Source organism: Oncorhynchus keta, chromosome 28 (assembly GCF_023373465.1).
Source record: "Oncorhynchus keta strain PuntledgeMale-10-30-2019 chromosome 28, Oket_V2, whole genome shotgun sequence".
Classification (NCBI taxonomy): Eukaryota; Metazoa; Chordata; class Actinopteri; order Salmoniformes; family Salmonidae; genus Oncorhynchus; species Oncorhynchus keta.
The window spans coordinates 14,553,540-14,568,200 of NC_068448.1; the positions used below are offsets into that span (position 1 = coordinate 14,553,540).

Sequence of the window (14,661 nt, forward strand, 5' to 3'; positions counted from 1 at the left end):
CCCACTGCTATTATTCTGCTCTTCTCCAATGTGCCTGATGATCCTATTCTGCACACAACACTGGTCAGGTTTAATGTAATCTTTGAATGATTTCCAAAATATGGAGCTGATAGAATATAGTATAGTCTCCCTCTCTCAACAATCAGGCTATTCCTTCTTCTATGATCTATTGAGTATCCAGAATGAAGGTACTATGGGAAGATGGAACACTTACCTGGACTGGATAACTCATTACTATGCATTCATTACATTTGTATATACATTTCTATTTTAATAATAGCATCAATAAAGTGTTGTTAGTTGCTATTGTTTACTGCATTATTACACAGGCAGGTATAGGAGCAATAGCTGCAAAGACCCAAAAGTAGATATAATCCACAAATATGATGTCAGTTACTCCACAAGGGGGTGTATAACCTTGTATTACACATCACAGGATGTACTCACTGTGTAAATCTGAAGATAAAGGAGCTGAGAGGAGAACGTTTCAAGATAAATAAATGTGACAAAACAGAGACAAGGCATTGTTCGTTTAGGTTAATAACAGAAAGGAAGTGTCAATGACAGGACAGGTCACCATTAACAAGCTATGTTGCAAATACACTGAAATACTTGGAAAATCAGAGCATAGAGATTCCATTACTCAGGAGCCCAGGATGGAGAACATGATTAAGATAAACACAGAGAGATCGGGCAGCAAGGGAGAATATTAAGTCTGGGTTTCTTATTAACTACTGTAGACTGGCCCACCAGTTCTGCTGGATGTCTGAGTTTGAACCCTTTCTGCTATAGTACACATGCTCTGCTACAGTACACATGCACCAAGAAGACAGCTCCCACTGTAATTCGGAGGCTCCAAATATGACTATAGGCCGTGGTCAGATTTCTCAAGTTTTTCATGTAGTCCTTTTGGTATTTTATTAGGATCCCCATTAGCTGTTGTGAAAGCTGCTGCTACTCTTCTTGGGGTCCACATGAAACATGACATAATACAGGACATTAATAGACAAGAACAGTTCAAGGACAGAACAACATCAATGAAACATATTCTAACATCTTCTGTAAATGTCATTTGCAAACCCTAGGAGAGACAGAAGGATTTAACGGAGAGAATCTACATGTAAAACAGGAACACAAGCAGGGTTTACTTACACAATAATGTATTATAATTTGTTTAATTACACCTTTAAAAGACAACATAACAAATGAGGCCATAGTTATAATAATTACAATAAATTGCTACATTTATATATTATGATTCAGAAGGTACAAAAATAAAGCTTTTATTTGTTCTGGCACATACTAATTTTTCCTCATTGTTTTAGAATAATAAAGCATATAGGAAACCCACATTTTATGTTGGTTTATACTGTAGATGTTATCTAAATAAGACAATGGATTCTTGACAATACACATATACAATGGATTCTTGACAATACACATATACAATGGATTCTTGACAATACACATATACAATGGATTCTTGACAATACACATATACAATGGATTCTTGACAATACACATATACAATGGATTCTTGACAATACACATATACAATGGATTCTTGACAATACACATATACAATGGATTCTTGACAATACACATATACAATGGATTCTTGACAATACACATGAACAATGGATTCTTGACAATACACATGCTGATTCCGTTATTATGGTGTCCATTTCTCTCAGGAATGAACCTGTATAAAAGCCTTCTAGAACGCATCATCTTTGAAGACATAGTCTCTACATGCACCCAAACCAACCATCAACACATTTACTGAGTGTAAAAGAGGAAATACAATGTTAATACATAAATACATTACAATGCAATTACCGGTGAGTAAAATGCAAATATACTCTTTCGGGGTGCATAAGGTTTAACATTTTAGTAAAAGACAGGGCAGTAGAAAAATAATAGCATAAGTGGAAATGTAACAGTAGCAATTATCTGTAGGACACTGTGGAAATGTAACAGTAGCAATTATCTGTAGGACACTGTGGAAATGTAACAGTAGCAATTATCTGTAGGACACTGTGGAAATGTAACAGTAGCAATTACCTGTAGGACACTGTGGAAATGTAACAGTAGCAATTATCTGTAGGACACTGTGGAAATGTAACAGTAGCAATTATCTGTAGGACACTGTGGAAATGTAACAGTAGCAATTATCTGTAGGACACTGTGGAAATGTAACAGTAGCAATTATCTGTAGGACACTGGACATGTAACAGTAGCAATTACCTGTAGGACACTGTGGAAATGTAACAGTACAGTAGCAATTATCTGTAGGACACTGTGGAAATGTAACAGTACAGTAGCAAATATCTATAGGACACTGTGGAAATGTAACAGTACAGTAGCAAATATCTGTAGGACACTGGAAATGTTACAGTAGCAATTATCTATAGGACACTGTGGAAATGTAACAGTACAGTAGCAATTATCTGTAGGACACTGTGGAAATGTAACAGTACAGTAGCAAATATCTATAGGACACTGTGGAAATGTAACAGTACAGTAGCAAATATCTGTAGGACACTGGAAATGTTACAGTAGCAATTATCTATAGGACACTGTGGAAATGTAACAGTACAATAGCAATTATCTGTAGGACACTGGAAATGTTACAGTAGCAATTATCAGTGGTATACAGGCACCAGAGTTGAGCCTATAGTGCCTTTAACCTAATGATGAAATGTATTTGGGTCTAGAAAGAACTGTCCAATTCTGTGTAGCAGCCTAGCATACCAGTGCACACTCAAAACCTCTTTTCGCACAGAGTCACAGTGTCCCCCCTCAATGTCTCTGTTTATGGGTACAGCAGCGCAACTGCTTTGTCTGTCTGAAGTGTTTGTATTCACATACACGCCTGGGCTGTTGAGTGTCTGATTCACACAAATGTGTTGAGTGTTGCAGTGAGTGGGCTTCTTCGTGTGCTCTCTCTCTGCCTCTGTGACCTGCGCTCCCAGTGTGCCCTCCCCCCGAACCAGCTGGGTGAATGACAGCAGCAGTCTCAGAGGCCCAAATGCCCAGTGTGCCAGTCTATGGTCCTCTATAAGTGCATAGCTGGATGCCAGCACCCCATCCACAAACAGAGTGCCGTGTTCTGTAAGTGGTGCGTACACACCCATCCCTTCCTCCTGCGATACAGATGTGATCCTGGATGGTTGTACTCGGCCGTCCACTCCATGGACGAGTACATAGTCCCCCGGTTTGGCTCTACTGGCAAACTGAGCCTTGTACTCACTGTAGTGGAGTTTGTGATGGGGTGCAAGGAAGACCAGGTGGTGGGGAGTAAGGGCTAGGCGGCGGCCATCTTTTGTGGCCAGGACCAGGAAAGTGGACCTGCTCTCATGGTCTTGGTGTAGGAATAGAAGGACGCGGCTGAGGACGATGTGTCCTGACCCAGACAGGGCCAACACTCTGTCTCCAGGCCCCAGGGAGGCCAGGGTCTTCTGTCCCCCTCCGGCCAAGGTCACCCGGGCCCAGCCTGGGAAACAGCCCCCTTTCTCCACCGCCACAGAGTGATCTGAGGGGGGAATCAATAGAGAAGGACCTACTGTAAGATGACTAAAACACTATATTTTGTTAATAACATTGATATGGTATAATATGACATAAGATATGTATGAAAATAATGACAGGAATAAATGTAAAATACATCCAAAGGCAAATCACTGGAAATAATATATTTGTCATGTATTAAATATACCAGTTAATATCCACTTGACTTACCAGCTTTGACAGAGCAGTGCACATGGTACTTGGACTCATAGTACACAAAGTCAAAGCCAGCCTCCACAGCCAGCTGGGCTAGCATGCCGTACTTGTCTGGGATGCGGTCTGACGTGGTGATGTCCACGGCCCGTCCCTCATAATGAAGAGAGTCAGGGGGGTGATGGCCGTCCTCATCCCAGGCCTCTGTCACCCTCAGCTTCGTCCCAGGCCAGTGGTTCATCACCGCTATGGCTAGTTTGTTGAGGCAGTCTTTACAGCGCTGAGGGACAGGGAGAGGGGTGGAGAGATTTCATTAATACAATATGATATGATACCATTCAATTGAACTATGCTGTCATAATGTATCTACTGTATGCCAATAGAGTCATTCATTTGCTCTCAATGATTGCTCTCAATTAAATTAGCCCTCATATTCTCGTGAGAATTATTAGGCAATTGGCAAGTATTTTCAGCATTATAGGCGGGTCTGTCGATAGCAACTCCAGGACTATTGACGTGTATGAACCCCCTTAGAGGGGAGGTACCAGAGACAGTTTTAATCATTCATTAACGAGGGAAAGGGAACCGCTTGAGACAGAGAGTAGATATGAGCCTGTTGTCTACCTCACCCACAATGACCATATATTCATTCACTCATAGTCTCAATCAACCCCTTGTAACTCAATACCTAAAACCTCAACACTACTGCAACTAACTGTATTCCTCCTCTTATCCCCGCTAGGTTATTTGTCTATAGCCTGGTCCCCCAACATTTTTTGCTGTCTTGCCACCTTGCAAAAAAACTGATCTGGAACCAGGCTAATTTGTCTCTCCATTGACATCATCAGATTTAAATTGTCTGTATTCAGAGCTACTAAAGGCCATTGCCACCCTCTCCAACCTTTCTCAAACAATTAGAACATAAGAACTCAAAGCTACTGTAGCCATTGTAGAACATTCCTTGGCCTTTTCTACTGGGTGAGGGAATAATTAAGGCCATTCAGTGAGTCAGTGGCACCTCTTTGAGACATTTGATCAGAAATGTGAACACCAGATATACACCCACTACTGGGCTGCAATGATACATACTGTATTATGTTTGAATGTCACAGGTAGGTAGGTAGCGGCAGGTAGTCTAGCAGATAAGAGCGTTGGGCCAGTAACCGAAAGGTTGCCGAAAGGTCACTGTGCAGACTAGTTGGTAAATCTCTCTGTGCCCTTGAGCAAGGCACTTAACCATAATTTGTCCTGTAAGTCGCCATGGATAAGAGTGTCTGCTAAATGACTAAAATGTAAATGTAAAATGTAACATCACACAATGGCAGTTTACAATATGTCATGTCAGAGGCTAAATCTCTGTACTCTGATTAATACAACGTAACACACTCACAGGTAATAGGTTAACTGTACAGACTAGAGGGCGACCGATTAATCGGAATGGCCGATTAATTAGGGCCGCTTTCAAGTTTTCATAACAATCGGAAATCGTTATTTTTGGACACCAATTTGGCCGATTAAAAAAAATTATGTTTTTTTACACCTTTATTTAATCTTTATTTAACTAGGCAAGTCAGTTAAGAACACATTCTTATTTTCAATGACGGCCTAGAAACGGTGGGTTAACAGCCTTGTTCAGGGGCAGAACGACAGATTTTTAACTTGTCAGCTCAGGGATTCAATCTTGCAACCTTATGGTTAACTAGTCCAACGCACTAACCACCTGCCTCTCATTGCACTCCACGAGGAGCCTGCCTGTTACGCGAATGCAGTAAGCCAAGGTAAGTTGCTAGCTAGCATTACACTTATCTTATAAAAAACAATCAATCAATCAATCAATTATAATCACTAGTTAACTACACATGGTTGATATTACTAGTTGATCTAGCGTGTCCTGCGTTGCATATAATCAATGCAGTGCGTATCGTTGTTCCAACGTGTACCTAACCATAAACATCAATGCCTTTCTTAAAATCAATACACAGAAGTATATATTTTTAAACCTGCATATTTAGCTAAAAGAAATCCAGGTTAGCAGGCAATATTAACCAAGCAAAATTGTGTCACTTCTCTTGCCTTCATTGCACGCAGAGTCAGTGTATATGCAACAGTTTGGGCTGCCTAATTTGCCAGAATTTTACGTAATTATGACATAACATTGAAGGTTGTGCAATGTAACAGGAATATTTAGTCTTATGGATGCCACCCGTTAGATAAAATACGGAACGGTTCCGTATTTCACTGAAAGAATAAACGTCTTGTTTTTGAGATGATAGTTTCCGGATTCGACCATATTAATGACCTAAGGCTCGTATTTCTGTGTGTTATCATGTTATAACTAAGTCTATGGTTTGATAGAGCAGTCTGACTGAGCGATGGTAGGCAGCATCAGGCTTGTAAGCATTCATTCAAACAGCACTTGTGTGTGTTTGCCAGCAGCTGTTTATGACTTCAAGCTTATCAACTCCCGAGATGAGGCTGGTGTAACCGATGTGAAATGGCTTGCTAGTTAGCGGGGTGCGCACTAATAGCGTTTCAAACGTCACTCGCTCTGAGACTTTGAGTAGTTGTTCCCATTGCTCTGCATGGGTAACGCTGCTACGATGGTGGCTGTTGTTGATGTGTTCCTGGTTCGAGCCCAGGTAGGAGCGAGGAGAGGTACGGAAGCTATACTGTTACACTGGCAATACTAAAGTGTCTATAAGAACATCCAATAGTCAAAAGTTAATGAAATACAAATGTTATAGAGGGAAATAGTCCTATAATTCCTATAATAACAACAACCTAAAACTTATTTTTGTGAATATTGAAGACTCATGTTAAAACGAAACACCAGATTTCATATGTTCTCATGTTCTGAGCAAGGAACTTAAACGTTAGCTTTCTTACATGGCACATATTGCACTTTTACTTTCTTCTCCAACACTTTGTTTTTGCATTATTTAAACCAAATTGAACATGTTTAATTATTTATTTGAGGCTAAATTGGTTTTATTGATGCATTATATTAAGTTAAAATAAGTGTTCATTCAGTATTGTTGTAATTGTCATTATTACAAATAAATAAATAAAAAATTGGCCGATTAATCTGTATCTGCTTTTTTTGGCCCTCCAATAATCGGTATTGTTGAAAAACCATAATCGGTCGACCTCTAGTACAGACCATCAAACTGAGGCAAACTTTTAAGAGGCTCTTAAGCATTGCCTCCTGAAAGTCCCAAATCCCTAGGAATTGGAACATTAGAGATGTTTAGAGATCATTGAAAGACTCCAGCACTGCACAGGGCGGTAAGTCACCAATATTAGCTTGACACTTTTTTTAAACATCAAAAGAAGAAGAAAATTGTACTACGTTAAAATGGATGATGTCACAGATGCCACAATGGCACAGACACAACGTTGCAATCTCTATACATCTCTATGGTTGGAACAGAGTTTGTTAACCATATTTCAGAGAGAGAGAGACTTGGCAAGAGCGACGCAGAGCAGCTAAGAGGTCCAGGTCCAGGCTAAGTGAGAGGGCAGAGATACAGATGGGAGGAATGCATGGGCATGCACTCAGCCAGAGTGAGAAAAGAACTAGGGATACAAAACAAACTGCCTACATTTTTCTCGCCATGCCATTGAAGAGAGGCGTTTCATTGTCATTGAACTACAATAGTCGGTTTTTCCGACGGTGCCATTACTTCAGCAGGCGAGAATTTTGTATAGGCGACCCCTCTGAGTGTCCAAACCCTACACAAAGAACGTCTTTCACATCTGGCCAGAGAGAGGGGCACATGCACACATACTGTACACACACACACACTGACGCAGACACACACACACACACACTGGTACATGCACGCATATACACACTGGTCCTCAGACTGGGAATCAAAAGGGCATACACACACTCAACCACAGATTTCCATCACATACTGTACACTCCTTAAAAAAAAAAGAACACAGACTGAACTCCAAGCATCACCACATGAGTAGCCTGCATTTACAGAAGAAATATTATGCTCAATTGTGAAGGATAGTCTTGATGTTACTAATGATGGTGCATTTTAAGAATCTGACAGTTAGTTTGAAGATGACAGTAGGCCTACTGTATGTCTTAAATATCCCATGTCCAAGATTACATTCCTCTTGTCCATGGATCGATTCTCCCTTGACATCAGAAGTTGAGAATAACAGCCATTTGAGAGAAATAACAATATGTTTCTTGTTCCACGGCCTCAACTCAAAATGCTAACATCACACTGTGGCTTCCTTGATATTCCAAAGAGGTCAGATATGACACAAGAAAGAGGTCTGTGCCTGTGTGGGAACTCCTCAATTCCTGATCATATTTGAATGGTCATATGTAGGGTTTAAAAATCCTGGAAACTTTCAATCAATTCCCTGATTTTCCCTAAATCTGTTTGGAGGATTCCCGGAATCAGGAGGAAATCAGCTCCTGGAATCCTCCAACCAGGATGTATGAATGATCAGGGAATTTATTGAACTTTCCTGGAACTTTGCAATCCTAGTCATGTGGCAAACCTGACTCTAATGCAAGTTTACCTACCTGGCCTCACCTACGAATCCCTCCTAGTATGAACACACAGAGCAATAGAACCAGAGGAATTGTTTTATTACCAAGCAACAAAGACTTTGGTTAAAGATTAAGAGGACATGATCCCCACAAGTTGAAACCCATTCTCCCAGAGTCATATTAAATTACTGATCCCCCCCATCTTATAAAGAAGGAGGGGGGAAAATTAGACACCTGGAACAGAATTATTTGATTAAACAAGAAGTTCACACCACAATAGTTCAACCAGAGACTGTAAACTGTCCATTACTGAAGTATCTATGGTTTAGCACCTTGTGAGTAACTATCCAGCCCACTATTTATTTGATTGCCTTTTATCAAGTAACAAACTAGGAAATTCAGGGAAAGTGATTAATGAATTAACATCAGTTTATCAAGTTGAAGTTGTGGACTGGAGAAAATGAATCCTGAAAATGTCACAATAGTGATAAAAAATCTATGTATACCACTACCTGCTGCAGTTCATCAATCATCCAGCAGAGAGATTCCCCTTATGAGCTAGCACAGAGAACCTGTTTCCTCCTGTGGTATTATACTAGGGACCTACTGGCCTGTCTAATAGTAACTATATTACTGTACCACATGGTCATGAGTGACCAGTGACTTAAACCGGTCAATGGAAAGGGCACCAAGTGGGTCGATGGGATCTTGACGTTGTCACACAGTAAATGTCCTACAAAATCAAACTGAAACCTGGAGATAATTGTACTTGATTAGCCATTACAAACAGTGTCTGACCCAGTCTGTCAACCAGTCTTACCTTGGTCATGAAGCGGTCAGCAAGGGTTTTCTCCTCATCTTTGAAGATAATATCGGTGTTGTAGTTACACACCAGTTCATTAAAGCGTTCAGAGTTACGTGTGATCTTGCCCTCAACCCTCCCACTGGCACCTAGGTTGTTCTCGGAAAGTTTGGGGAAGGAGGTCTTGTAAGGCATGGGGGTGAGTTTCCTGGGCCTAGGGCGGTTGCCGTACCCAGGGCCTGGCCCGCACCCCTGGACCAGGGAGCTCCACGTGAAGATAGCGAGCAGGCCAAGCCGTGCCAGGCTTTCCCACCAGGAGGACACCTTCATTGGGGACACCTTCAATGATCCACCGTGCCCACTAAGCAAGCCCCGTCTCGGGCACTTAAATGCATTTGAATGATGGGGTTCAAATCTTGGTGGTGGTCCATTCCAGACCATGAGTTGTAAAGGAGTTCTAATGTTTCTATAGAGCAAGGTTGGCCCTTATGGATCAAAATCCACACTGGAAGTACAGGGACGCCGGTCTTCTGTAAAATCCATGTTGACTCTTTAAAATTAACTTTAATCTCTACTGTATTGTTATATCCTCTTGCTTATGTAGTTTCATGTTTTATCGATTACTCCCTTAATAATTTATGCCACTTGAAAACTATTTTCCTTTCCAGAATGTTTAAGATTTATCATCCTTTATGCTGTTCACAATAAATTAAAAATAAATAGTTCTCATCCTTATCAGTCTTTGGAGGTACAGGTACCTGTTGCCATGCAGGTGTTTCTCGAGCTTCCAGTCGCCTACCTACTTACCTACCGCCTCTCTCTCGCAGTCACCGGGCAGTTCAGCAATAGTAAACCTGACGCGCACCTACATCACTGTTGCGTCTCTGTGAAATATCTCCTCTACGAATTCTCAGAATCTCATCCCATTCCTGCCTCCAGCAAGCGCCTCGAGATGTTGTGTCCGTCCACTTGTGTCTCGTGTCGTGTTGAAGCGCTCCTGCCCGCCGTGCGCCAGCCATTGGGTTCTTATTAGAGTCTGGATAAGATTGCCCTCCCTTCCTATACACGCTCCCACCGCGACAGCGCACGCCTCCACTTACGTTATTGCCGGACTTTATGTTGTTATACAGTAGGACGTGACCGGTCTTTTTCCCTCCCAAGAGGCAGAGGTGAAGATAACCGGAATACGAATTATGGTGATGTTGGTTTTATTACACACACACATTTGGGGAGGTCGACCAGGGGGATTATTAACCTACTTGTTCGACAACACATTTAACACAGAATCATTGGATACGAACGATTTACAGCGGCAAGAAAAAGTATGTGAACCTTTTGTAATTACCTGGATTTCTGCATACATTGGTCATAAAATGTGATCTGATCTTCATCTAAGTCACAACAATAGACAAACACATTGTGCTTAAACTAATAACACACAAGCTATTGTAGTTTTCTTGTCTATATTGAATACATCATTTCAACATTCACAGTGTAAGTTTGAAAAAGTATGTAAACCCCTAGGCTAAGGACTTCTCTAAAAGCTAATTGGAGTCAGGAGTCAGCTAACCTGGAGTCCAATCAATGATACGAAATTGAAGATGGTTAGAGCTGCCCAGCCCTATTAAAAACGCTCACAACATTTGAGTTTGCTATTCACAAGAATCATTGCCTGATGTGAACCAATGCCTCGAACAAAAGAGATCTCAGAAGACCTAAGATTAAGAATTGTTGAATTGCATAAAGCTGGAAAGGGTTACAAAAGTATCTCTAAAAGCCTTGATGTTCATCAGTCCACTCTAAGACAAATGGTCTATAAATGGAGAAAGTTCAGCACTGTTGCTACTCTCCCTAGGAGTGGCTGTCCTGCAAAGATGACTGCAAGAGCACAGCGCAGAATGTTCAATGAGGTTAATAAGAATCCTAGAGTGTCAGCTAAAGACTTACAGACATCTCTGGAACATGCTAACATCTCTGTTGATGAGTCTACGATACGTAAAACACTGAACACAAATGGTGTTTATGGGAAGACATCATGGAAGAAGCCACTGCTGTCCAAACAAACATTGCTGCATGTCTGAAGTTCACAAAATATCACCTGGATGTTCCACAGCGCTTCTGGCCAAATATTCTGTGGACAGATGAAACTAAAGTTGAGTTGTTTGGACTGAACACACAACACTATGTGTGGAGAGAAAAAAGGCACACCAACATCAAAACCTCATCCCGACTGTAAAGTATGGTGGAAGGAGCATCATGGTTTGGGGCTGCTTTGCTGCCTCACGGCCTGGACAGCTTGCTATCATCCCTCCTGACCGTTGTGCAGGTCGGATCCACAACTACAGAAAATGTTTGGTTGAAGTTATTGCTGCCAAAAGGAGGGTCAAGCAGTTATTAAATCCAAGGGTTCACATACTTTCCCCACCCTGCACTGTGAATGTTTACACAGTGGGTTCAAAAAACACATGAAAATGAATCATTGTTTGTGTGTTTTTAGTTTAAGCAGACTGCGTTTGTCTATTGTTGTGATATGATGAAGATCAGATGACATCTTATTACCAATGTATGCAGAAATCCAGGTCGTTCACATACTTTTCTTGCCACTGTATAAAAAGAGGCAAATGGTTAGAGTTTATTGTCTAACCTAATAAAATATACTTTGTTACACATTTAACAGGTTGGTTAGAATTGAATTGAGTTCCTACACCAATAAACATCCTGATATCCCTCTGAACTTTGTTTGCCCTTGTCCACAGATCATTCCTACTTGGAGGGATTCCCCACTACTGTTATTCATTTATTAATAGATAAAAGGTGAAGAGGGTCCATGACAGAAAGGCTGTGTAAGAGCTTCCTGCTCAGTAAAGAGCTACTCCAGCCCTATCTCTCTCTCTCACACACACACACACACACACACACACACACACACACACACACACACACACACACACACACACACACACACACACACACACACACACACACACACACACACACACACACACACACACACTCTACTGTCTCTCTCTGACTTCCAGCTTTGCTTTCCTTTGTTTTCTGGAGACCCAGGTTGACACCTTGGCCCTTGACCCCCGCCCTGATCCTCCTCAACCCAGCGCACCCAATATCTCTCAGCTGGAAACACCCCGCTAGCCACTGCTGGCTCTATCAACATATTATGTGTATTCGTCTCAGAACAATAGCTGAGATTTGAGAGAGTCGTAAAAAGGGGAAATATTATGTCACAATGAAAGGGATAATTAAGAATCTGTGTCTCCAGGAGTCTGATGTTACTTTTCATTTATAGAGGCTTAAATAAACAGAGAGGTCAGAGGTAGACGTTTGTCATCCGATTCTTCTAGCTTCCTGGATATTTCCTGAACACTGTCTGTTTGCCAGTGGATACAATATACTGGCCTTACAATACTACTGTACTACAAGTCTTGTGCTGCCTCGAAAAACAATTCACACTTTTAGGAGAACTCTTTAGCCCTTCAGCCTATGATACATCGTGACCCATAGATGTTGATACATCACTCTCACATGCCCCTCATTCTTTCCCGATATTCCAATGTTGTTTCAACCATATATATCTATATCAGAAGACACCAGGAATAACACTATTCATAGCCAGAGGTCAAACAGTCATAGCATAATAGTGAATATAGTGTAATTGTTATTTCTCTGAATAATCAAAATGGACATGAGAGAATACTGAGATGATACAGGCCAAAGAGGAAAAGCGAGGGGGGTTTGTGGGAAGGTAGGAGAAGATTTTGAAGGGAGGGAAGGTGGTCAGGGCTGTGAGGGCCGAGACTCAGATGAGAGATATCATAGTGCATAATGACAAACGTAGGGAATGCCATGGTCCAGCTCAATCAAAAGAAGAAACTAATTTCACATTAATCGAAACAATCAGTGATATTGATATTGTTATTTTTGAAAATGGATGTGGCGGGCCACAAAGAAGAAAGGAGAGATTTCATCTCGTCAGACATTAAAGAGAGAGGAAGGAAGCTAACATCTATGTGTTAAAGATGGAAATAAAGTAATTCTTATCATTTTTATTTGGGGGATGGTGGTGCAGCCTATACCCCTCCCTCCCTCCTCCTGGCTCTTAACAGGATCGATCACTCCCCCAGCACCCAGTCCAGGATGGGAGTATATGGCTGGGTGAATGGCTGAGTTTCCTGCACAGCCACAGCACAGAAAACAAGATCTTTCCTGCCTGGGAAGGCTGGGTCTGCGTCCCAAAACGGAACCTTGTTCCCTATCTTGTGCCCTAATTTTGACCAGAGCCCTATAGGCCCAGGTCAAAAATAGTGCACTATATTGGGAATAGAGTGCCAATTGTATGGGGCGGCAGGTAGCCTAGTGGTTAGAGAGTTGGGCCAGTAACCGAAAAGTTGCTTATTTGAATCCCAGAGCTGACAAGGTAAAAATCTGTCGTTCTGCCCCTGAACAAAGCAGTTAACCCACTGTTCCTAGGCTGTCATTGTAAATAATAATTTGTTCTTTACTGACTTGCCTAGTTAAATGAAGGTTGGCTCATGGTCAAAGTAAACTACAATCATGTCACACTGTCACTTTTCTGGTTTGTCTAAAGCTGTTAGTGACACTGGCAGGAATATATTACTCTCACATGTCCACAATTGGCAGATTTTGGCACTTAATGGAGTCGTAACTGTACTGTGAGGTTAGTTTAGGAAACAACTTGGGAGTTCTTTCTGTAATATAACTTTAAGGGTTTGTAATGTAGTTAGTGTAAAGCAGCAGTAGTTATGTTTCCAGAACAATGCTTGGTTTTGACATCTTAAAAAAGGGTTTGTCTTTTAGAGCTGAATAGACAATCTGCAGGATTCACTTCCTTAGACAGAGGCCGTTGGGAGTGGTGTGTCTGTCTCTCACCCTGGCCTGTTATCAGTGTCAGGAAGAGGCATGCTGGTGTGTCTAGGAGACAGAAGAGAGAGAGAGAGATTCAAATCTAAGAGGATATAAGAACTCAACAGTTACCAAAATACATACAAAACAAAATCCTATTTAATCACAAACTTCAATGTTACCAAATTCTAAATAGAGATATCAAATTAACACATCTTGTCAAAATCAAAAAATTGAAACAAAGGAAGACATTAACAATGCACGGACTCAGTGACCAATAGAGACAGGACGCCATAGAAAAACATGGAAGGTCAGAGAGGAGAGACTTTGAAAGTACTGTGGGTCAGGTGAAGTTTAAAGAAAGAATTGCAGGATTTCTTAAACTGCCTGTTGAGGGAAAATCTTTTGTTTGGATAAAACGTAGACAGTAGATCTTGCTACAGATGATGTCCTGGTCTGTCATAATATGAAAGAGACAGTAGATCCCTGTCATACACATGAGCCGTCGTAGATTTCATTTCTCAAATGTTTTCCTTTTTTGTGTAATTATTTTCAATGTATGATTGTTTTTGTTGCTCAAACATATTGTTAATTTATGTAATAGTTCATATACAGGCTTTGGCAACATCTGCAACCACCCATTCGTGTCAATAATGCATGTATTGGAGAGAGCAAGAGAGATGCTACAGTACAGGGCGGTTGAATGGATTCTGGCTCCAGATCTCTGAGTCACCCT

The 14,661-nt window shown here is 41.2% G+C and overlaps 1 protein-coding gene across 5 annotated transcripts; it reads right to left on the reverse strand.

The window, feature by feature from the left end:
- Positions 1 to 1,159: 1,159 nt before the first annotated feature.
- Positions 1,160 to 10,164, reverse strand: LOC118360676 (indian hedgehog protein-like). Of its 5 annotated transcripts, none has more exons than XR_008085298.1 (4): positions 9,063 to 10,164; positions 3,742 to 4,003; positions 2,248 to 3,535; positions 1,160 to 2,212 (listed from the first exon to the last, which is right to left on the reverse strand). XR_008085298.1 is itself a non-coding variant. In XM_035739968.2 (3 exons), exons 1-3 carry the CDS (start codon positions 9,483 to 9,485, stop codon positions 2,691 to 2,693), a joined length of 1,530 nt encoding a protein of 509 aa, XP_035595861.1. In that variant the 5' UTR covers positions 9,486 to 10,164; the 3' UTR covers positions 1,160 to 2,690. The 5 variants fall into 5 exon arrangements, 1 of the variants encoding a protein (XP_035595861.1); XR_008085301.1 differs by having other exon boundaries at positions 1,160 to 1,953; positions 2,065 to 3,535; XR_008085300.1 differs by having other exon boundaries at positions 1,160 to 1,990; positions 2,065 to 3,535.
- Positions 10,165 to 14,661: the final 4,497 nt, after the last annotated feature.